Below are 25,363 nucleotides of genomic sequence, written 5' to 3' on the forward strand. Positions count from 1 at the left end.
CTCTTATAAAATTGAATGAATTGAATTATTTGATGAACAAAGAATATCTGACGGTTTGTATTCTATCAATTAAAGAATTCTATCAATTCTATCAAAAAGTATGTGGAGTTTATAACAATTTGTGTGTATTGAATAATATATTAAGGTAAGTACCCATCTATACAGCGTCCAAACACACGGATCGCTCGTTTGCTCAAATAAAGCGTGTTGACTCCAGGCCTGTCTGTTACTATAGCGTGTTCCAAATACAAGTTGAGTAAATACAAATAAACAAATTTGACATTGAATTAACGCGATATCGTCGATTTGGTGGAATTACGAAAAAAATGGCGTCTTAGTTGTTACCGAAACTTTGGACATTAAATTTAAATGGTAGGTAGTTATGTGGAATAGTGGTGTTTTTTTTTTTTTTTTTATAGAATAGGAAGGTGGACGAGCATATGGGCCACCTGATGGTAAGTGGTCACCAAACGCCCTTAGACATTGGCATTGTAAGAAATGTCAACCATCGCTTATAGCCAATGCGCCACCAACCTTGGGAACTAAGATTTTATGTCCCTTGTGCCTGTAATTACACTGGCTCACTCACCCTTCAAACCGGAACACAACAATATCAAGTATTGCTGTTTTGCGGTAGAATATCTGATGAGTGGGTGGTACCTACCCAGACGGGCTTGCACAAAGCCCTACCACCAGTGTTGTATTGTAAAATATATATAAATCTATATTAATCAAATCGCATGGAAAACTTAAATCTTAGGATTGTTTATTTTTACTTTTTCTTTGATTGGAATAGGGTATGATTAGCCTCAAGGTTGACTGGTAGAAAATTCCTTTAAGTATTTCCTTCAAGCCCACCGATTCTTGCAACACCTACTTTGTAAAAACATAAAATAAATTCATACTCTTTTTCTCTACAGTCGGATAAAAATATGGTCTTATAATATGTATATACCGACCATCTTAAGCTCTACTTGACCTCATCTCTCCTAAGAAAGATTTTAAGTAAATATTCAAAGGGGCGCCTCGAACATCTCTTAGGATTATACCGTTTAACTAGAGATCCGCTTGCTGCATTGAAAACTTAGTAATGAGGAGTCTACACTCCTTAGACTCCTATAAATCTGAATGATGTTATTCTGATTTATTATGTTACATAGTTATAAATTATCGTATTTGTTTGAATAACGATGTCTTGTATATGTTTTGACGCACATGGGTACGTACTACAAACTCATCTATTATAATACGTTAGATGTTTATTCAATGCATTTAAAACCATTATGTTTATGATATTTTTGTAATACCTAATAAAATATAGATATATAGAATTGAGTAATGTAAAAATAAAAATTCAAAAGCATATGAAAAGTATCTATAATATCTATGTATGTTCATATATGTTTTTATATATTTTGATTATAAAATTGATTTATATATTTATATTGCAGCTTAACTTTAAATAAAACACAGGTATGTATTAACACACTTTTTGTGTTGTCGTAAATATAATTTACAGTACAATATCAGCCTGTAAATGTCCCACTGCTGGGCTAAGGCCTCATCTCCTTTTTTGAGTAGAAGGTTTGGAGCTTATTCCACCACGCTGCTCCAATGCGAGTTGGCGGAATACACATGTGGCAGAAATTCACTGAAATTTGACATATGCAGATTTCCTCATGATGTTTTCCTTCACCGTCAAGCACAAGATGAATTATATACACAAATTAAGCACATGAAAATTCAGTGGTGCTTGTCCGAGTTTGAACCCACGATCATCGGTTAAGATTCACGCGTTCTAACCACTGGGCCATCTCGGCTCTAAATATAATTTACTTAAGTTTAATAAAAACTAAGCTCCATAGCCTTGCGAAGAACAAGAAGAATTATTTAAAGCTGACTGCTTACCTTCGCTAGTCAAAGTGGCCTTCGAAAAAGAAGAAAGTTTAATATGTCATTAATATTCTCTTACATGCAATAATTATATATTCGTGTTTACACAAGAATTTATTTAAATACAATGTAATAAGTAGTCTTGCTTCTTCTATTAAATTTGAAGCTTATCCTTACTTAAGGTTGCTATGCAAGTATCAAAATGGAATTCGATTTGCAGGTGGAAGAAATGTACATTGACATAGTTTTTTCGTTTCCAAACGAGATATAAAAATTAGTTATGCAAGTTAGTACTTTCAAGGATTCGAATCCAAAATCCTTAGTTATGCTTTACGTTTTCGATCTACTGGGTAATTTAAGCGCTTAATGTTCTTCTAGGATATAAATATAATTATCGATATGTATGTATATTTTTATTACGAAATCAACAAAGCAGAACGTGATCATAACAGCACTAAAAGCGCTTATAGATTTATCGGACGCATGTTTGCTATAAGCTATACTGAATCCCATCAATGTCATGAGATTACCATGTCTAGCTTTCAGATCAGATTCTTGAGCTGCGCTTACACTAATTGAGTAAGCAGAGTACGACAATATAAATGCGTACTATTCTTGCGAGACAACAAAACACAGTAAGATTATAGCGAATGCAAAAGGAAGGAGAGAGACAGATATATATATATATATATATATATATATAACATTCAAAAAGGATAGACATAAATAAACTTAAAGTGTACAAAGGCATTTGTACACTTTAAGTTTATTTATTGCAGTCACTTACAGAAAACTTTTAACATGAGATAACTAGTAGAAATCGGGATAGAAAATGTTACATGTACATGGAGTACCTAATATTAAATACATAAATATCTATAGCACAAGATCATCATCAGTTATTTTACTGGTAAATATCAATTTGACTGCCTCGTTGGTCTTTTTTTTTTTTTTTATTTCGCTTGAAAAACGTGTTTACGCGTTTCCCCCACTTGAAGTGGGGGGATCTGGGACTCTCCGGCGCCGAGCATGCGCCGGAATACCCACTAAAAAACCAGCGGTACCCACGCCACCTTTTCGAGGGGCGTGACGGGATCGCTTGCGCATACTACCGTGACGCCCCGACGGTTGGCCCGCCTCTGCAGGTCTCCAAATCCTAGGGGGTTCTCAGGGTACAAAGACCCCCTAACCCCGGGCCTCGTTGGTCTAGTGGGTTGATGTAAGGCCGCAGACCCTTTTTTATTATAGATTAACTTATTCTATCGTTGCAGTTTGATATAGTCATTAACAACATTAGGTAATATTAATATACATATATATTAAAACATATATACATATACTATGACTGCCTCGTTGGTCTAGCGGATATAGGGCCGCTGACCCGGAGGCCATGGGTTAAATTCCCATGTCGGTCTAACAAAAAGTTTTGGGTTTTTCTATCAGAAAATCCTCAGTAGCAGCCCGGAGTCTGCAAGTTGGAAGTGTGTACACTCCCGTGCCTCAGAAACCACGTAAAGCCGTTGGTTCTGCGCCTGAACCAATGCTCCACCAATCTGAGGAACGAAGACGCTTACACTGGCTCACACATCCTTTAGGCCGGAACACAATAATGCTTATTGTTGTTTGGTGGTGGAATATCTGATGAATGGATCACATGGCTCTACTACCAATAATAATTATTCTAACATAATATGTGATATATATGTTATGTTAGAATATATAGTCAACTTATTAATATTATAAATGGGAAATTGAAATTGTTTTTTTAAATTTATTTGTTATGTTTTCACGTCAACCAATTATAATTAAATTTTGCATCCTATCACAGAAACCTATTGTGAATAGTACACACGCGGGCGAAGCCGCGAGTGGAAACTCGTATTAAATGGTTATCCTCGTATTTATATAAAAACAAGCAAAATCCGACAGGCGGTGTTTTATCTATACATACATAATTCCTACATTAATGCACAGAATAGCATTTAATGGGCAGCAGTGTCATCTAGTTGCGAGTTATAACGAGAAATACATTTTTTTCTAATTAAAAAAAAGATCCTACAAAATGCGCTCTTTAAATCAAATAATCAACAGTTTAAAAAAATCATTTTGTTCATAATTATAAGAACAATTATTTTAAACAAAATATGAGAACTATTTATAATATATTTATAAACTGGTTTTATAAAATCATCGAATTTGTCTATTTAAAAATAAATCATCATACATATTGATATAAGTTACTCTCTCAATTACTTTTCATTATCCAAATAACACAATTGCATACATTCGCGTCTTTTTATACAACGTATTTGTCCATACAAAGAAAAATCCTAACTATACAATTTTACAAAGTTAAATTACTTACTACAAAGCGATTAAGTTTGAATTAGGGACAAAACAAAAAATAGAGTAAAATTTTATTAACAAGCGAGAAGGTACAGATAAGTAAAAAAAGGTACACTGTATTATATTGAAATAAAGACACCACCATAATATTTTGTATGGCACCATTATTTCTAACTGCAACGGAAGTCTCCTTTATTTGTAAAGGTTCACATTTTGTCCCTGTCTTTCCTTCGAAAGCAAATTCTACGTTACGAATAAATCAAACACATGTGTCGACGACAACGTTTTTGTACCGGGCTCCTACTTTTATTTAAGGGTTTAAAATACATTATATGTGATATTATAAGTTTATTAAAAATGAATTAGGGGGTAGGAGGGGAGGAACTTTCAGAATTCTTTACCCAGAGTAAATGTTTTCTTTAAAAATACGCGCAAGAAACTGTTTATTTTTTAACCGTCCGGCATCGCACAGGTAGAATAATGGTCCACATAAAACGTTTAAATCGTAATACTTATATATTGGTTTACACGACGAACGCTTGTAAAACTACCAGTCGACATGACATAACATTTTCACAAAACATTAATGAATTATACACCTCAACCTTCCTCATGAATCATTCTGTCCATTGCGGAAAAGCGTGGAGAATCCTTTCAGTAGTTTTTGAGTTTCATACGGACATACAGACAGACATACGTGGCGGGGAATTTTATATGTTGTGATTAGGTTCATTTATTACCAAATAAAGGGTTTTATTACAGGCAAAAGTGTTGTCACTAGTAAGAGAAGTTTATACATCTTGTATTTCCAGTTTGTATGGTTGAAGTCACTCATCATTAGACCAGAAATGACAAATATCACCAATAAAAGACCAATACCCAGAAGTTGATGAAGTCGGGTTGTGGATGGTGATGATAACTAATGGTATTTATAATGTTGTTCATTTTTAGTCTATTAATTTGTCCTATAATATTTTTAGTGGCTATTCTAAGATAAGTAAAAGCGTTCAAGTTTATTTAAACAAATAAAGTCGGGTTGCAATTTAAGTTGATTAAATTGCGTTATATAGTAAAATTAAGTAAAACTTTTAGTTTATTTTATTAAGTCTGTCCTACTTTCTTAGAATACATCAGATGGTTCTGCTTTAAAGTCTTTATTATTTAATTATACCCTGGGCGTACAGACAGTCCGAAAATAAACAATTCAGTAATTTATCCGCCAAACTGGACAACGGATATAAAATATTCAGCAACTTAAAAGCGTTCTGCTGTCCTTAACAATCACCTCAATTACTATTATTAGAATTGTTTCCTATCGTAAAATCATTTTATAAATAGATAGTTCAATTATTTTTAAATTTTGTTATGATAAACTGATATTAGTTTCTCCTTCCACATTGTCAGATTAAAGTAATACCTGACTAGTTTTTTATTGTAGTTTTTTTTAATAAATGTATTTCGTACAATCTTAATTCTTACATGCTTTAACAGAAGTATGGTATTAAGTTTGCGCAGCAGTTAGACAACAAACCGTTACTTTGCTGTTTTTCAAAATATATTCATATCTTCTCTTTCTTAATATAATAAAATAAATACACAATATTGTGAATTAATTACTTATGCTATATTACAAAAGTACTTTCTTAAAACTATTAATTTTCTTAGTAAGATGACGTGAGATGCTTAATTATTATACGTAGGAAAAATATACATAACTGTTACATATTTCATAGTAAAAATATAGAAAATATAAAGAATAAAAAATATGTAACAATCCATTACATGCTCGGATACCTTTTTTTAAGAATTAATTCTACATACAAATCAGTGTACTTTCCATCCTGGTGTTTAGATACATTTCCATTTATTTAAGAAATATTAACCATCGCTTACATAGACAATTTGCCACCAACCTTGGGAACTAAGATGTTATGTCCCTTGTGGCTGTACACTGGCTCACTCACCCTTCAAACCGGAACACAACAATACCGAGTACTGCTCTTTTCTGTACACTGAAGCTTTGTACGTTCATGTTGTAGTGCTTACGTTTCTGAATAATTACATACAGTATCACTATAAATAATATAATACAAATATGCTTTATTGTACATTGTATTGTTTTTTTTTTGTTTGGTAGCTTTCATTAAAGAATTTTAGTATTATGAATGAAATAAACTTGGAAATAAGTGAAGATAAAAAAATGTTTGAAACATAATTATTATGATCGAATTTTAAAATTCATTTACACAATTACATCCATATTCTAAGAAAAACGTTATAGTACAGTCACAATTACTACAAGTATATATATGCCTTATGAGAAAATCGTTTAAAAATTGTGCTCATCAGCATTCCAATTACGGGCGACTTTAAATGATCTAATCTCTAATTCAAAATGGTTATTTTATACGCGTATTCTTAGATACGCGTGTCATCGACCAAAGAACGTGTCGCAAAGGTTCGTGGCTTAATGTGTAGTGATACGCAATTTTTGAACTTTGAAAGTCACTGCCGACACTGGTTCAGAAGTCGACTGCTTCGTCATGGGGTTCGGACACACTTACACTTTATTTATTATGAAATACATTTTATACTTCTATTTATATGTTCATATATTAAAAAAAATGTTAGTTCTATCTCGTTGTTCTAGTGGATTATAAGGCCGCAGATCCTGGGTTCAAATCCCAGGCCAGGCCAATAAAAATTTCTGTCGAACATACTCAGTAGCCGATCCTACTAGGACTTTTTCTTATCACCAACGCAATTGTAGGTGGTATTTGGAAGCCTCGACCTTCCCATATTGAGGCACTGGATACACACACAGCGATATAAGCTTAGTGCAGCAGCAAGCATTTAATAGACATTAGGTTTATTCCTTTACTAATATTGTTTTTAGATAAATGTGTATTAACACTGGACATATGGACCCAAGGTTTGAAAAGAAATATAATGTTTTAAAATAGGTTTTGTCTCTTACTGTGTCTCAATCCTAAGTTTACCTCTAACCACTTGGGCGGTGACTTTCAGTTTGTAAGAGCGTTCTTGACTGAAAAAGGTTTTCAAGAAATAGAAGTTGGAGTTCTAAGTTTCAAATCCACCGCATTTACCTTTTTAAGCGACTTTAAAAGAGAATCTTTACTTTGAATTTCCTTATCAATGATACATACATACATAAAAACCAAAAAGAGGTGAAGTGGCTTAGTTTATAGATTACATAGTTGATCTTTTCTTGTAAATAAAACCCTAAGCACCAAGCCTTTACATTAAAAGGAGTAGAACCAGCCGTGGGCCATTAATTAGAGGGCTCTTAATTTAATTTTGAAAAGCATTTAAGCGTAATTTTTATATCATCATAATAATTGGCGTCAGTCGGCGTTTATTTTAAAGAGAGTTTATAAATATTAGTTTTTATTCCAATTGATATTGATACTTTTTCGATTGACTTTGATACCTTTAAGATACTCTAAAAAATAATATCGACATACCTTTAAAATCAGAAAATCCAATTGATATTGAAATTAAATTTATAATGATGAAAAACATTAATACAAAAAAATTAATGTCATAATAATATTATTTTTGAGGAGAAGGCTTGGAGCTTATTCCACCACAATGCTCCGATGCGGGTTGGTAGAATACACATGTGGCAGAATTTCAATGAAATTAGACACATGCAGGTTTCCTAACGATGTTTTCCTTTCAAATTATAAACACACAAATTAAACACATGAAAATACAGTGGTGCTTGCCCGGGTTTGAACCCACCATCATCGCTTAAGATTCACGTGTTCTTACCACTAGGCCATCTTGGCGAACCGTCTCCTCAAAAGGGAGAGGAGGCCCAACAGTGGGACATTAACAGGCTGTTACTGAATATTAATAATATATAATATATATTAAATTATAAATCCTATATGAGAACAATAAACTGAACAAACTGTACAAATTCAATAGGCGTTCTGAATACCACATATTGTATACAATAACTACACCAATTTGTTAAGGGTATCTGATATATTTCCATGAACACACAATACTACAATAGATCGAGGGATCCATTCGTTTAACCTACTTTTAGTGAGCCCAGAAGTGGTATTTATATAAATAGTATACGCTTAACATGGCATAATACTAGCTAATTTATACTTTATATTTTAATTTAGTATCAAATTCATACTGTGTCCAATGCTGTTACCATGGTAACTTAATATATTCTAAAACATTATATATAAAAAACTACGACATATTCCAGTTTTGCATTTGACCATAAAGTAAACGACTTTTATCTTATTTACAATAAGCAGTATAACTTATTATTTGTGTATAAAATATATATAAACGTAAATATAAAAAACATGTTCAATCTAAAAACTGAAAGAACTAAATTTTTTTCTCCTTTTTCACAGTCCCATATATTTATCCAGCGAATGCACATTCTCGACAATTCCCCGAAATTCGGATAGATGACACGGTTCTTTTAGATTTAGGAAGGGTATTGAATCCGTCTTTTATCGGACACAATACATCCGAAAGGATCGAGTATTCAAAACATTGCCTTTGATCTATATACAAAAATATAAAAGGTATATCCTGACTGATTATTATCAACGCGCTATTGGACAGGACATTCATTGTATGTAAAAAGGATATAATATTTTTTATTTTAAAATGTGGTTTGTAAAACTAAAATTTTCAACATGATTTGCGTAATATTATATTGTTTTTTTTATAGAATACAAAGGCGCACGAGCATATTGGCCACCTGATGGTAAGTGGTCCCCAATGCAGATAGACATTGGCATTGTAAGAAATGTTAACCCTCGCCCACATCACCAATGCGCCACCAACCTTGGGAACTAAGATGTTATGTCCCTTGTGCCTGTAATTACACTGCCTCGCTCACCCTTTAAACCGGAACACAACAATGCCAAGTACTACCTGTTTGCGATAGAATATCTGATGAGTGAGTGGTAACTACCCAGACGAGCTTGCACAAAGCCGTATCACCAGTAAAATGTGAAATTCAAATAAAAATATCAAATTACATATATAAATAAATTTTGTCAAAAGAAATTGTAAATGCATTTGTAAAAACATGAATACATAATCATTCTAGTTATGATAATATAGAATGCCAAGACTTTTAAGATTAATATATTCTGCTTTGGTGGATATTAGGTAAATTTCATGTAGCCAATAGAATATTAAGTAAATTCTCTGCGAATATTAAATATAAAAATGTAAAAAACGTGACTATACAGAGAGGACATATGATCAAAGGGATTTAACGTTGATAAATTTTAAATTCTGGACAGTGGTATTGGGAATATGTCTTTCAATGTTAGAGAAAACCTATCTATTGAAAAAGTGTCATAAAAAAATAGTACTGACATTTTCTAATCTTTCAAATTATTTAAAATTACACTGACAGATCTGAAACGTAAATTAAATTTGACTTTGAGTGTTAATAAATTTCAATAACATATTAAAAATAAACATTGGATATATCATTATTTTTAGTATATATTATATAAGAGTCGAGATGGCCTAGTAGTTAGAACGCGTGAATCTTAACCGATGGTCGTGGGTTCAAACCCGGGCAAGCACCACTGAATTTTCATGTGCTTAATTTGTGTTTATAATTCATCTCGTGCTTGACGGTGAAATTCTGCCACATGTGTATTCTATCAACCCGCATTGGAGAAACGTGATGGAATAAGCTCTGAACCTTCTCCTCAAAAGCGAGAGGCCTTAGCCCAGCAGTGGGACATTAACAGGCTGTTACTGTTACTGTATTTTTAGTATATAAAAGATTATATTACATATATTAAATAAGAATGAAGTTTGTATATGTTTAACTTGTTTAATTATGTCATAAAAGTACTTCTAATATTGCATATGATTAAATCGGTAGCAACTCCTATGTTCTCAACTTAAGGTAATTATCAGAAAAAAAAAAATTTTTGTAGCAATGACGATTTTTTTTATAAAATAACTAGACGAACGTGCAAATGGGCCACCTGATGGGAGGTAGTCACTAGCTCCCATAGCCATTGGCGCTGTAAGAAATATTAAACATTCCTTACATCGGCAATGCGCCATCAATATTGGAAACTAAGATGTTATGTCCCTTGTTCTTGAATGGGTAGTAAACACACACACACACAAACAAAGTCCTACTAAGTAATTTATTTAATTTACATGATTGATTTACTTTTGTTTAATTATTAGATTAAGGTCATATGTTAAAAAACTAAATGTTATTAAGTTGATATTGTAGACAGTAGCGGATTTACATATTTTCGAAGAATAGACTATTAATTTTTGCAACCTTATTTAGATTCCACAAAAATTGCTAATATAGGTCACATGTACTGAAAAAAGGAGAAAGGAAATATCATTGGTAAGGTCTTATAATTTTTTTTTATTAAACTGCCTCTGTTGTAACTAAGGTAATTAAAAAAAATGTCCTCTAAATTAGCCCCTTAAATCCTCCGCCCTAGGCTCAAACCTACTCAGTCTGCTGCTAAGCCCACCACTGATTGTGGGCGTACATTCGTTTCTATAATAGTAGCTACTTAATTGAATGTAGCTGAACATTTGTTGATATACAATATTATAATAACGTACTCGACTTGTTATGGAAATCACACGTTCATTACGAACAATGGAAATTCTAATAGCATATAATTACATCGATTTTGTATGGGTTGCCTACCTCGGTGATTTAATTTATAGGCTTATAAAGCGACAAATCTGGAGGCTCCGAGTTCGAACCCCGGGTCAAGCCATGAAAAATTATTGAGTTTATCTGTGAGAAATTTTAAGTAGCAGCTACAAGGCTGGAAATTAGCAGCGTTTTCACTCCCGTGCCTCGAAAGCACGTAAAGGCGCTGGAGCTGCGCCTGAACTCTTTCCGATCGTGTCAGATTTTCCATCAGATTATCAGAATGTATATGTGTTTGCACACACACTTGTGCTCTTTAAAATGTCCCCATCAATTGGCTAGTCTCTCTACCGAAATCGATCAGGAGGAATAATAAATATAGAATATTTTTCAATATAAAAAAATCATCATTTTTAAATAAAGCATTTTTTCTATCCTAAATTCTAAACTCCAAACTGAATGGATTTTTATGAAACTCCACTTTACAAATCTATAAACTCGGCCTTAGTTGAAAACCGTCGTCATGCAGTAAAAACCTCAAAGAACATTTGTGCTCTATGGGGTTTATATTTCATTGCATTTTTTTTATATGTGTGGTAGAAAATATTGTATTGCGCATTTAGAATGTGCATGTAGAATTTTAATTTTTTATAATGTAATAAAGGGCTATCTAATGGTAAGCGACCACCACTCATAGACGTTGGCTTTGTAAAAAATATAAAACATTACCTACATTGTTAATGCGCCACCAACCTTGGGAACTTAGATGTTATGCCCTTATGCCTGTAGTTGTACTGGCTCACTCAACCTTCATATCGGAACACAACAATATTAAGTTTTCACTGTTTTGTGGAGTTCCACTTACCCAGGCGGGCTTGTACAAATCTCTACCACTAAGTAAATAAATTAAGGGCTGATTAACGATTTAATTACTAGTACACAATAATTATTTCGACTAAATAAACTAATGAGTGCAAATTCTGTACTTTTGTTACTAACCGTCATCCTTGTTCGTGTGGCAAAGTCTTATATTTTTAACTCAGAGAGGTTTCGTTATTAATCTTTGAGATTGAGATGAATTATAAATACAAATTATTAATACAGTTGACAGTACAACGAATAACTTATTTCGCTTTACCCATGTATTATATTGTTAAAATATATACCGCAAATCAAAATTTAAATGATAATTACGTTACAAATAACAAATGCGCGAAATTTTGGCAAAGCAGTATACTTCCGTTGAATAATGTATAATAGGTTTCTCTGGGTGAGTATTTAAAATGCTCCGCATCCGAATGTCCGAGTGCTTTAACTGCAAATGTCTTAAAATAATTAGAAATAATAATGAGTTAAATGGTCCTTTCTATTCTTGATTATTTTATTAGAAATTATTGTATTTTTTATTTGATAAATGTTTATTATAAATACGTTTAGCGATTGTTTAATTGAACACTGATTTGTCTCTTTCTGACATCCTGACATCGTGGCATTCCAAAGAATACAAATCATTGATTAACTGTTCACTCCCTGAACAAAATTTATGGATACCGAAAGATGTACAACCAAGAAAATAGATGACGTACATTAAAGATTTAAATGAAATTAAACTTTGTGTAAAAAAACTACTTAATAAAAATACTCAGAAACTTTTATATTTCAGAATAAAAGGGATATAATTTTATATCATAAGCAGACAAAATATATGAAAATTTACATTCGTTCACTGTCTATAAAATATATTCTTATGAAAGGTAGTTGATATTTATTAGTCTGGGGCGGTAGTCGAAGTACGGGACCTACAAAGTAATAGACGGTTATTTATCATAGAGTGAGCCTAGATGGTTCAGTGGTTAGAACAAGTAAATCTTAACCAAAAATTTAAGATTCATTTCAGGGAAAGTACGAACTGAATTTTCATATGCTTAATTTGTGGTTTCAATAATTCATCAAACATCGTGAAGAAACCTGCATGCGTAGGGAAGTTTGCCACATTTGTAATTACCAATTGGTGTGGTGGCTCCAAGCAGCATGGTGAACTACATTCCAAACCATCTTAAAAGAAGAGAAAGACGTAGCTGACATCGCAGGGGCTTAACAGGTAAGCCTCCGACATAACCCGAATTCTCCCAAAGGCAGACTATATCTCGGTTGCGTCGATAAAAAAAAAGACAAACTATCTTGGGAATGTTTGACAAATGTATTCGCTGGTGGGCTGATTTGGCCACTACTAGCTAATTGAATTGTTCAACAAATATTGCCTTGGCTGGTCGGTTTACCACTATCACTACGATGTCTAGTCTAGGAATGGAAGTCTAGTTCCACTTTACTGAAACCATAAGGCCATTCTCAGTGTAGCCTTTCTAAATTCAAATATCTTTTACATATATGTACCTGAGGTGCTTAGTCATGAGGTTGGTCTAATTTGTCAATAGTGTAACTATAACGATCGGCAACTACAAAGACATTTATGAAGTCTAAGGGCTGTTTAAATCCGAACACAATAGCCTCGCGTTATAATAAATTCTTTTGTTTTTAAAAACAATATAAAACATGAATATTTTTATTTCGTAGAAATTTCATATCTAAAATTCGTACCTTCATTTTCCGCGACGGTTATTATTTTGTTTACTGGACTCGTAGAAGACTAAAAAATGCCAAATTTGCAATTTCTATTCAGCTTTTTTTAGTTGTTTTTTGACTTAATTTAGTCCTACATTCGTAAAGCTTTGAATATTTGAATAAAGTTCAGAAGCTCTTATCTTGCTGTTTATTTTGCTACGAGTAGCTGTGTCCGGATTTCCGAGCTCATAGCTTTGGATATGTACAGTCGAGATCAAAGGTGTTATGTGGTGACATTTATCATTATTTTTAGTCATTTAAAAAATCCTTCCAAATCTGCCTTAACATACATAATGTCTTTTTGAACTATACATATAAAATATTTAAATTATTAGGTAGCCCGGTGATCTAAAATAACATAAATATTTCTCTTTACAGAGGTTTCCTGGAAGAGATAACTGTAAGTGATAAAGCAGCCTTTGCATAATATATGTTTTTTTTTTTTTTTCAGCCTTTTGCCGTCCACTGCTGGACGAAAGCCTCCCCCATAGAACGCCAACCATCCCGATCTTGGGCAGTCCGCATCCATCCCGAACCTGCCACCTTTTTTAAATCGTCGGCCCATCTTGTCACAGGGCGTCCTACACTACGTTTGCCTAAGCGTGGTCTCCACTCCAACACGTGTCGGCTCCATCGGCCATCAATGCGCCTGGAGACATGACCAGCCCACTTCCACTTCAGCGAGCTAATTCTAAGCGCGATGTCGGTGACTTTAGTTCTCTGGCGAATGTCCTCATTTCGGATTCTATCTGCCAGAGAAACCCCAAGCATCGCGCGTTCCATTGCTCGCTGAGCGACCCTAAATTGGTGGACCAGTCCTACGGTAAGTGTCCACGTTTCGGCACCGTAAGTCATTACAGGTAGGACGCACTGATCGAAGACCCTGGTCTTAAGCGACTGTGGGATCGACGATTCAAAAATATGACGTAACCTCCCGAATGCCGCCCAGCCCAAACGTATTCTTCTTTTAGCCTCCTTCTCAAAGTTGTGCCGGCCAAGTTGTATAGTTTGGCCCAGGTAGATATATTCCTGCACAACTTCAAGTGGAGAGCCATTTACGACCACTGGTCTCGGGGATACATGACGGTTTGCCATAATTTTGGTCTTTTCAATGTTCATCCCGAGACCTACTTGTCTTGAAGAATCGCTCAGGCTGTTTAGCATCTCTTCCAAATCCTGCAGAGTCTCCGCCATGATGACAATGTCGTCGGCAAATCGCAGATGTGTAATGTGTTGGCCATTTATATTAATGCCGCGTCCGTTCCAATCGAGCGTCTTGAAGACGTCCTCCAATGCATTGGTAAAGAGTTTCGGTGATATTACATCTCCCTTACCCCGCGATGCAATTGGATTGGTCTTGTGCTCTGATCTTGTACTTGGACGGTCATGGTTGCGGCTTCGTACAAACACTTTACCACCTGGACATACCGACAGTCAATTAGGCATCTCTGCATGGATTCCAGAACAGCCCAGGTCTCGATGGTATCGAAGGCTTTTTCGTAGTCCACAAACGCTAGGCATAGAGGCTGATTATATTCCTCGGTCTTCTGTATTATTTGCCTTAGTGTGTGTATGTGGTCTACGGTACTGAAGCCTTTTCGAAACCCAGCCTGCTCCACGGGTTGGAAGTCATCGAATTTTCGGGCAAGACGATTCGTGATTACCCTCGAAAACAATTTGTAAACATGGCCTAAAAGTGAAATGGGGCGGTAGTTTTTCAGAAGAGCTTTATCGCCCTTCTTGAAAAACAGCACCACCACACTTCTGCTCCATGTCTTCGGTGTTATACCATTGTGGAGGACGGAATTAAAGATGTTAGCCAGCTCTCTCAGAACTGGTGTGCCTCCTGCTTTGAGAAGCTCTGAGGTAATTCCGTCATCTCCTGGAGCCTTTTTGTTTCCAAGTTGCCCGAGAGCAATCCTAATCTCGCCCAAATCGATGTCGGGAAGATCGTCTGATAGATGGCGTGTTAGTCTGGCTCGTGGGTCATCCGCACTGTGGGACTCAGGTGGAGGTACTCGTGATGAGTATAAATCGCCATAGTACTTTTCGACTTCAGCTAGAATCTCTGGTTTTGAGGTGACGGTTGTGCCTTGTATGGTTCTGAGTTTTGTCAGGTGACAACAGGAGGTATGTGACTTTGCAAAAACCTTTGAGCCCCTATTGAGTGCTATAGCATCTTCAATATTCCGGGTATTCGCTCGTCTTGTGTCACGCCTTATTAGTTTTTTAACCTTCCTGTTAAGTGCCTGACACTCAGATGGCGTCATGTTCTGCTGTTCTCGTCTCTGTATAATATATGTACTACTTGTATATGTTTGTAAATTGTGTGCAATAAAGGATTAATAATATTTTTTTTTTTTGTAATTCGTAATCTTAATAGAAACTTCAATTTTATTTATTTGTTTGAATTATAAATATGAAATGATTAAATTAACATAAGGTATATAATTGCGCGTAATACATATAATGCTTTAAGGAATACTTCAATAATGTTACATGTCATTATTTTTACTAGTTTCCGCCCATGGCTTTGCCCATGTGGTATAAATGAAAAATTGCATGTATTTCGTTTGTCTACTTAAGATGTGATAGCGTAAGAAACAAAATCACTATCGCATTTATAATATTAGTTAGGATTAAAGCTCTATATTAGCTTGAAATTTAATTTTCATCATTATGGTTCAAAAAATATCTATTTTTTTTATACAATAGGAAGGCAGACGAGCAAATGGGCAACCTGATGGTAAGTGGTCACCAACGCCAATAGACATTAGCATTGTAAGAAATGTTAACCATCGCGAAAGTCAACAATGCGCCACCAACCTTGGGAACTAAAATGTCCCTTGTGCCTGTAATTACACTGGCTCACTCACCCTTCAAACCGGAACACAATAATACCAATTACTGCTGTTTTGCGGTAGAATATCTGTTAAAAAAACCAGCAATATATATTTTTTAAAAAACCTCACAAATGTCTTAGTTATTATATACAAATGTATACAGTATATTGTGTACGAATGTATACAGTACACATTGGCATAATGGCTTTTAACTGTATAAGCGAAGTTTATATCTAAGTTATTTTGATTATGTTTATATATTTGTATAATAATTGGTGTAAAAATTGTTGATGAACCAAAATAAATATCTAAATAAAATATAACTGAGCAGTTTTGTTTGTTTGAACGTTTGTCTCTGAAACCGTCAGTCCAATTTGGTACATTACATACATTGGTAGTTACGAGTGAGTCAAGCTAAAAGCGCCAAGGCGTGTTAATTCTCATAACATTAAGATCACTACCATGATCTGATCCAGTTGCTCATTTGACTCTCAAATATAAATAATAAAAAATACACACTACAATTGTCAATCGTCGTATTTATACTTAATCGAATGTCACTATTATCTCCGAATAATATTTACGGTTACTGGCCTTACATCGTCTATTGTTCTTTCGCGTGGTAATGACTGCAATAAGTTCATAGAGAGTGATGAATTTAGTCCAGTATGTTCTTTGTGCCATACTACTTTTATGCGTTCTTGATACGAATTGCAATCTCAATGAATTTATAGCGAATTTGCCGGCAGAATTTGAGGTATAAATTTTTTATTTATTTTCTTGTTATAAATAGTCTAATGCTATTCTTAAAGCAAACACTTCATTACTCACCTGTGAAATTTTGACAAGCATTTATGGTGATATACTATTTTGATACGCGTATTCTTGATATGTCATAATTATTATGGTAAATGTCGCATATCACTTTCTTTTATTTAACGACCGATTTCTATGGTGAATTTTGAGTATGCTCTTATACAATAGCTGTAGAGTGTACAATAGAATACTCTCTGTAAATGTTTCATTGCTTTTTATTTAATTTATTAAGATCAGCTCGCCTCTTGCTTAGCGGTGAACGAAATCCGAGAAATGCAAGTTGCAGGCTTGGCATAATGTATAATTTTTTGCTAAATATATTATTTTAGTTTTACAGCTTCGCCTGACAATTAGGAAGGCAGATGTTAGATATAAAAGTATCCTATGTTCTTTCTTGGGTTTGAAGTTTGAAGGTAGCTTAATATTATGATGTGATTTATTTTTAATTTAATTTAGTCTATGTTTATTTATATTATAAACGTTTACTTTAATTATAAATTCCAGTAACCATCATCAATTTCGCTGTTTCACATCTATCGATAACATTTATCAGTCTGATCCAGGGTTTTTACCATAGACCTCGGGATCTATACTCTCATAAGCTTACCAGGCCGACGAGTATCCAGCATTAGCATATAAGTAAACCAATGCATATACCTTCCTAAAAATACAGTGTATTGTTTCCGTGTCATATTAATTAATTCCTCAATTTGTTCCAATTTTACAGAATGTTGCAAGTAATGCCTGGAAGGGCATAGTGAAAGCCATAAAAACTCCAAGATTAAGAAAAACAAAACGAAATAGTAAGTTTCTTTCAATATACCAAGATTATGTTCGATGAAGCCGACAAGTAACTTGTTTTTCCAACTTATTTTTAAGCCGGCTTCACTCTTAATCTTATTTCATGAAAGTCCCATGGCTTCTTTTATAACATTAGTTTACTATTGTTTGACCTCTTTGTTTCATTTTTACCTATCAGTATGTAATACAAGAAAGTGTTTGCATTAATAGTTTTTAAGTACTAGATAATATATACATTTATATGATCCAATATTTTATTATTTTTACTAATAAAGTAAATAATAAAGTGCATCTCGTGAATTTTCCACTGCTGGCTAAAATCTGTTTCTTTTCTGGAGGTTAATAATAAGGAGCTATTCGTATCATGCTTAATTGTTAATTGATATGATATCTGGTCCATGGCATCCATTCTCAAGCGAGACTAGCCAACTGCACAGGACATTATTATCATAGTGCCAAGTGTGTGTGAAATAAAAGTGTGAAATTAGGCGTAGTTGCCGAGGCACAGGAGACACACTGCTAAAATGGAAACTTCATGAAGCAGCTGATAATTTCCCGAATGAAAGATGGAATATTTTTTTTATGTACTTAGGGTTTTGATCCTCGGGATCCATGGCCTTATTATCTAGCCAAAATACCAAATAGGCAGTTTTGGTAATTAATAAAATAATTATGTCACCGGATATTACAAGCTTCGTCAACAAATAATAAATTCGACGAGACTGTACACCGCTGGAAAATTTTCAACGAGCATCAAAATTACAAAAACATTTGGCTCGGTTAGTAATTGGACTTGATATTGTAATGTGATCTCTTCAAAATTTTGTTAGATTTAATATGGACTAATTGAGCTCACAATTACTCTATGACATGTACATTTTATTCGAGATCGAGGTTAAAATATATATACGCCGTTGTCTCACTGTCATTTCACAAAATGTGTACATGTTTTCCCTTACGACATTTTGCAAAGTAAGTCATGTTATTAAAAAACATAATACGCGTACAAAAAAGGGAAAAGTATTTAAGATAATTCACATGATTGTGTGGGATTCTGCTTTGGGTTTAAAGAATTTATTTTCTTATAAGGACTTACATAATTACCTAAATTATAATATTTTTATAAGTAAAAAAATCTTATTAATTTGCTTACTACTTTGCTTACTTTTGGATACTATTTTGGTCACATAAATTAAAGATAATAAATAAATAAATAATCGCTATCTGATCCCAAACTAAGCAGAGCTTGTGCTATCAAAACCAGACAACTGATATACTACATATACTACTTTTCTTTTGTAAATACATACTTATATAGAGAATTACACCCATGCTTAGGACAAACAGACATGTTCATGCACACCAATGTCTGTCCTGGGTGGGTATGGAACACACAACCTTCGGTGTGAAAGGCAAGTATCTACCAACCACGCCACCCATCAAATCATTTTGTGTAATACTACATTGTAAGGACATGTTCTTTAATTAATTATTCTTAATATCTGTGACGTCAATGAAATTCGTGACATGTAAGAAGTAGATCAGGCTTTGTTCAAGCACTTCTAGGCATCGCTCACTGATTAATTAATTAATCGCAAACAACATTTTATTTATGATCTTGTTATAGGGTGAGTGAGCCAGTATTATTATAATTTTAGCTAAGCAGTTCGTTGAGGATTAAAGGAATAGTTAATAAATCTAGCATTATCCAAGACTATATGTGGCAATCATTTACTATAATTTTGCTTCTCTATTATATAAATAAAAAAGAGAATAGACAGATAGGATAAAGACAGGTATTTATCCAAAACAGCTGTCTTTAAGATAATTTCCTTCACTGCTGAGCACGTGGCCACGATGACCCAATTCTTATTTTTTTTATAGTGTCGGTAAGCGTATTATTATAACTTCATTCATTAATGTTAAGCGTATTTTACATTGTATATATAAAATATGACTTATATCATATTAATTAATAATTACAGAAAAAAGAAAGTTAACAACCACAGAAATACCAACAGAACTCGACACGAAGTTGGTCGCTAAAATTGACATTTATCCGGAAACTGAATCATATAAAATGAAGGTTACGATTCCCATATTACATCAGCCGGAATGGAAATCGATGCTGCATTGGAGACACCTTCAACGACCAAATCTTATAGAGACAGCAAATACCTTGGAACAAAAAGGTAAAATTAATTAAATAAAAAATATTTGTTGTGCATTTTTGTCAGCACTGCATACTTTGGCTAATCTGCTTGTAATCTTAATACTTTTATAAATATACCCGTCCATATACTGATGAAGCCCTACCGGCTTTGTACAAGCTCGTCTGGGTAGATATTACCCACTTATCGGATATTCTACCGCAAAACTTTGTTACTTTGTTACTTTGATTATTCAATGGAATTCTTATATAGTTTTATTAGCTTTTTTTCCTTTTTTACAATTTTTATTTTTTACATAAATTAAGATAAATCCTGTATTTTGTAAGCATGTTTTTTTACGCAAATGAATATCTATTATTTTTATTAATGTAACTCTGTTAGTCGATGATTGCCTATAACAAATTGCATGCTGTAATTACCTGTAAGTAAAAGAACAATTGAAATGTATTACTAAAAATTACTGCTGTACACGAATTATTGTATCTTTTGTTGGTAGTTCTAAATTAAAAAAAAAAAAAAAAAAAAAAAAAAAAAAAAAAAAAAAAAATATAAAAAAAAAAAAAAAATCAGCAGTACTTGTATTGTTGCGTTCCGATTTAAAGAGTGAGTGAGCCAGTGTATTACAGGCACAAGGGACATAACAACAGTTCCTAAGGTTGGTGGCGCATTGGCTACGTTAGCCAAATGACAATGTCTATGGGCGTTGGTAACCACTTACCATCAGGTGACCCATATGCTCGTCAGCCTACCTATTCTATAAAAACAAGCTTCCCACGGGTAGATTAACAATTTAAATAGAACTTTTGTATTTATACTTATAACTATATTGGGTTACGTGGAAAACGCCAGTAAAGCTTCAATTATAATATTTAATATGAGTTTGCGAATATGCTTTTGATTAATAAGATGAAATTGAAATAATAGATGGAAGAAGATTGTAACGTAACTGATACTTGTAAATTTAATAAAAATTCTATCACAAACATTAAGAAGGAAGTTAATGAAATGCAATACCTTTGTAAGCAATTTTCTTTCGACTTTATATTCCTCTGCGGAACTCTAAAATTTTTCTATTATTATTCCACGTTGGCACTTGACGCACTATAAAAAAATCCCATAAATTTTTATAGGGCTTAAAGAAAAAGGTTTTATGACTTGTGGGATAGATTTAAAAATTCGATCGACATATAATATGTCATACGTAATACTATATTCTATTTTAAAATTGGGAGCTGTACACTTATTTGGGAAACAGCACAGTTGCATGCAGTATATTATATATGTACATATTTATAATATTGTTGATGTTATTGTAAATATACAATAATTATACAAGGATTAAATTTAAGTAAATGAAAACAAAAGTATTTCATATGGTGGCTTGGCATTCTACAAGGTCGTCTGGGTAGGTACCATCCACTCATCAGATATCGCAACTCAGTATTGTCTGGTTTGAAGCGTGAGCCAGAGTAACTACAGGCACGAGGGATATAACATCTTAGTTCCCAAGGTTGGTGGCACATTGGCGATGTGGTTAATATTTACAATGCCAATGTCTATGGGCGTTGGTGACCACTCACCATCAGGTGGCCCATTAGCCCCTACCTATTCTATATATAAAAACCAGAATTACCCTAATAAATTATCATATTACTTTTTGGGAGTGATTGTTAACGAATATTTTTTCGTATTTTTGTTTTTATGCATTTTATATTTATTTTTGTTTTGGGTTTTGGTTGTTTGTGTACTTTTTTTTATAAATTGAATATTTTTACGAGCCGGTTGGCGTGGTTGATGGATGCTTGCCTTTCACGCCGAAGGTTCTGGGTTCGATTTCCACCCAGGACAGATATTTGTATGCATGAACATGTCTGTTTGTCCTATGTCTGGGATTAATTATCTATATAAGTATGTATTTACGAAAGAAAAAATAGTATATGTAGTATATCAGTTGTCTCGTTTCCATAGTACAAGCTCTGTACAAGCTTAATTTGGGATCAGATGGCCGTGTATGAAAAATGTCCCAGAATATTATTATTTATTACATAGTGTTATTGTTATATTTTTATTCTTAAAACAATGGTATTGTAAGCTTTTGTCTTATTTAAGATTGCCCATTATTCACCATGTATTGCATTCGTCATTTAAAGAGAAGCGCTGGTATTATGGTATTGAAATAATTGTATGTCTATCTGTAACCAATGAAAATATATAATACACTTACGTCATATACATTCTTAATTCTCTTGATATCTGAAATTTCGTAATATGTAAGAATATATGAAAATTCGATTCTGTTTCGTAATTTAAAACTTAAGCTAAGCAATATTATTAAATACTATATTTTTTTCCTTATAAAGTTAAAATTTTCCGTTTCGTTTTCAGGAAACGTGAAAATAAACGGAATATTCCAATATGAAGGTTATAGCCCCAAAAAACAGAGGGCTATTGAAGAAAACGACGAAAATGAATTTGGTATTTTGTATTTCATATAGTGAAAATTTTTGTGAGAATTTTGTTTCAATTCTTGTTATTTTTTTCTTTTCTATATAAAAATTATACCAACAGTTCATTAATAATAAAGGCAAAGGAAATTATAAAATTACACTGCAATAATATATATTAATGTATTACTGAACCTTTATGCATACATACATATTTCCTTATCGAGTATTTTGAATAAATAAATTAAACTTTACTTGTGTTTTTCTGAAAAATCACGAATCACATTCAAAGACTTTATTTAATGTCTGTTTTACATTTTATTCTTATTAATTATTTATCGCAAAATAAAAATCTTATTTTTATTTTGACAACTTCCAAATGAAATGAAGATGTTGCGGTGGATGTGTGGCGTTTGCGATGTAGCGGATAAGTTGCAGGAAAGCCGCCTGCGTTGGTTTGGCCACATTAGCCACAGGCCACCAGACTATGTTGGGAACCGATGCCTGGACTTTGTTGTCGAAGGCCCACGGCAGGCCGAAGAAGCGCTGGCTCGATGTTGTGAGGAACGATATGAGAGAGCACGATCTCACTAAGGAGGACGCTTTAGATCGGGCAAAGTGGAGGCATAGATGCAGGAAAGCGGACCCTGGCGTTACTAGGCCGGGAAAACGCTAGGCAGAAGATTTTGACAACTGCCAGTCGATAACACGACAAAGACTTAAAAGGGTTTGTAAATATATATTTTCAAAGATTTGTAATAACATAATAATAATTATTTAATGAGTAAATTATTTAACTCGGAAAGTTAAGACTGAAATCTAGGTCTCAAATTAGTGGCTGTTATTTTATCAGGTAGTATAGTAAACGTTCATACATAATATTCGAGTTTTTCCACAATCATACGTTTCTTTTTTGTTTTGCCCGAGAGTCATAGTCAACAGTTTGCATGCGAATAACACCGGTCTCAGCTAGAGGATTAAAAACAGTAGTAATTCAATTCACCTATATTAAAAAAAAAGCCATCGTGGGGCGCTTGGCAGATGTCGATATTGATAGTTGGCAATTAAAGAAAAGTAAAAAATATATATATATATATATAAAAATAATAAAAATAAAGAGTTACAATCATAACATTTCTTGTGCTGCTTGTTGAGTAACAGTGGTTCGTATATTTGAATATAAAAAACATACTTTTAATTTGAATTACTATTTTGTTGTCAACACGAGTTAGTTAGAAAAGTTGGTGTGAAACTTAAGTTCTTAACACAAATTAATTCAATATTTGTTTTGAAGAACAAAGATTTTACAATTTCTCATCATAATATCAATCTAAAATAGTTACTATAGTTAGAAAACTATTTTTAGTTCAAAGTAACGAGACATCACTGCACAGATATAGTTCAGAAAATCAATACATACGGTTATTTGTAGAACTTTGCGTCACAGAGTAAATAATCCCAAAAATGGTTCACCGATTGCCCCAGACGTAGGTGACATTTATACCACCTGACAAAATAGGAAAACTCAGGTCCTATAGGTGTGCAGCGTGTAACGTGTAACGTGTATTATTGTATTTAGGCATATTGAAAATGTAAGGCTTTTTGTACAGGAGCCGCAGTCTTATCGGCGCCGCACCGCTGCCGCATCGGAGCAGCACTGTCACCGCACCGACTTGACGCCGCCATGTTGTGTATACTACGCGATTGACATGTGATACCAGTGCAAAGTACAGATGCATTTCGTAAATTATAATAATCGAACAAAGCAAAACTGTAAAAATAAGCATTTCTAATACTACTTAAGATATTCATTATTTTAAATTTATAAATATTTTTCGAAATTTCTGTTCTAAATTTAAAAAGCCTAAGTAATAAAACATCAGTAACACAATAAATTTATTACGGGTATTTTTTATAGATTTTACGAATGAATCCCAAGCCAATGATAATAGAATCGTGTCTACCATAGGACATATATTTTTAAGCAAGTGTTTTTTTTACGGCTGACGAGCACTGCACATTTACCCCCGTTTTACAATTTACAACGCATACGCCTATCGATATTTCTACCACTCTCCACTGAGTTAAAATAAATACTTTTTTTATATGAACAAATAAATTATGAAATAAATTTCTATTTTAAAGAACATACTCATTTGTTCCAGACAAACTTTAAGAAATTTGATCAGGATGGGAGATTTATTTATTTATTTATTTAGATTGGTTGTTCAATTATAACTAGTTGATTGTTTTTTAAATTATGCGCTAACCAATAATATTATTAAATAATAATCTCGCTGACCTATTTATTAGTTTAACGAAAAACTACTCCCAATATAATTAACCGAATATATGTCAAAAAGATTGGGATTTTTTTATTCAATATCGATTCAGAATTAAACCGAAATAAATTCATAATTTAAATAAGTAGGCTACACGCACTTTTCAATCATAAATTTAATAGCTAAATTAATTTTAAAGCTATCTCTGGTTAGGAATGTAGATACAATCGAGAAATAAGAAAAAAGACGAAAAATTACTGAGTACATATTGTTTTGTTTTCTTTGTTGTCATGATATGGAGCTTAAAACATATTACAACTTTAGAAAAAAAACACAAATTAAAAAAATATATATTTGTCACTTATACCCTTTTAGTTCCAATCCCTTTACATAATATAGCATAGTTGTTAACTTTTCGTCAAATTATATCCGTCCATTTCGTCTGTACAGGTAAAATACGAGATCGATCGAATACATC

General features: G+C 33.2%; 1 protein-coding gene across 1 annotated transcript; it reads left to right on the forward strand.

Moving 5' to 3' along the window:
* Positions 1–16,993: 16,993 nt before the first annotated feature.
* On the forward strand, positions 16,994–22,789 carry LOC126770669 (uncharacterized). Its single transcript, XM_050490178.1, has 4 exons — positions 16,994–17,128; positions 17,915–17,990; positions 19,974–20,180; positions 22,545–22,789. Exons 1-4 carry the CDS (start codon positions 17,024–17,026, stop codon positions 22,652–22,654), a joined length of 498 nt encoding a protein of 165 aa, XP_050346135.1. The 5' UTR covers positions 16,994–17,023; the 3' UTR covers positions 22,655–22,789.
* The last annotated feature ends 2,574 nt before the right edge of the window (positions 22,790–25,363 follow it).

Source organism: Nymphalis io, chromosome 9 (genome assembly GCF_905147045.1).
Source record: "Nymphalis io chromosome 9, ilAglIoxx1.1, whole genome shotgun sequence".
Lineage (NCBI taxonomy): Eukaryota > Metazoa > Arthropoda > Insecta > Lepidoptera > Nymphalidae > Nymphalis > Nymphalis io.

What these genes read in the sequence shown, in the direction of transcription:
- LOC126770669 (XM_050490178.1), top strand. Translation starts at nt 17,024, where the DNA reads ATGAATTTAGTCCAGTATGTTCTTTGTGCCATACTACTTTTATGCGTT. An exon ending in ATTTGCCGGCAGAATTTGAG is followed by an intron (nt 17,129 to 17,914) that starts GTATAAATTTTT and finishes CCAATTTTACAG; the next exon opens with AATGTTGCAAGTAATGCCTG. An exon ending in AAATACCTTGGAACAAAAAG is followed by an intron (nt 20,181 to 22,544) that starts GTAAAATTAATT and finishes TTTCGTTTTCAG; the next exon opens with GAAACGTGAAAATAAACGGA.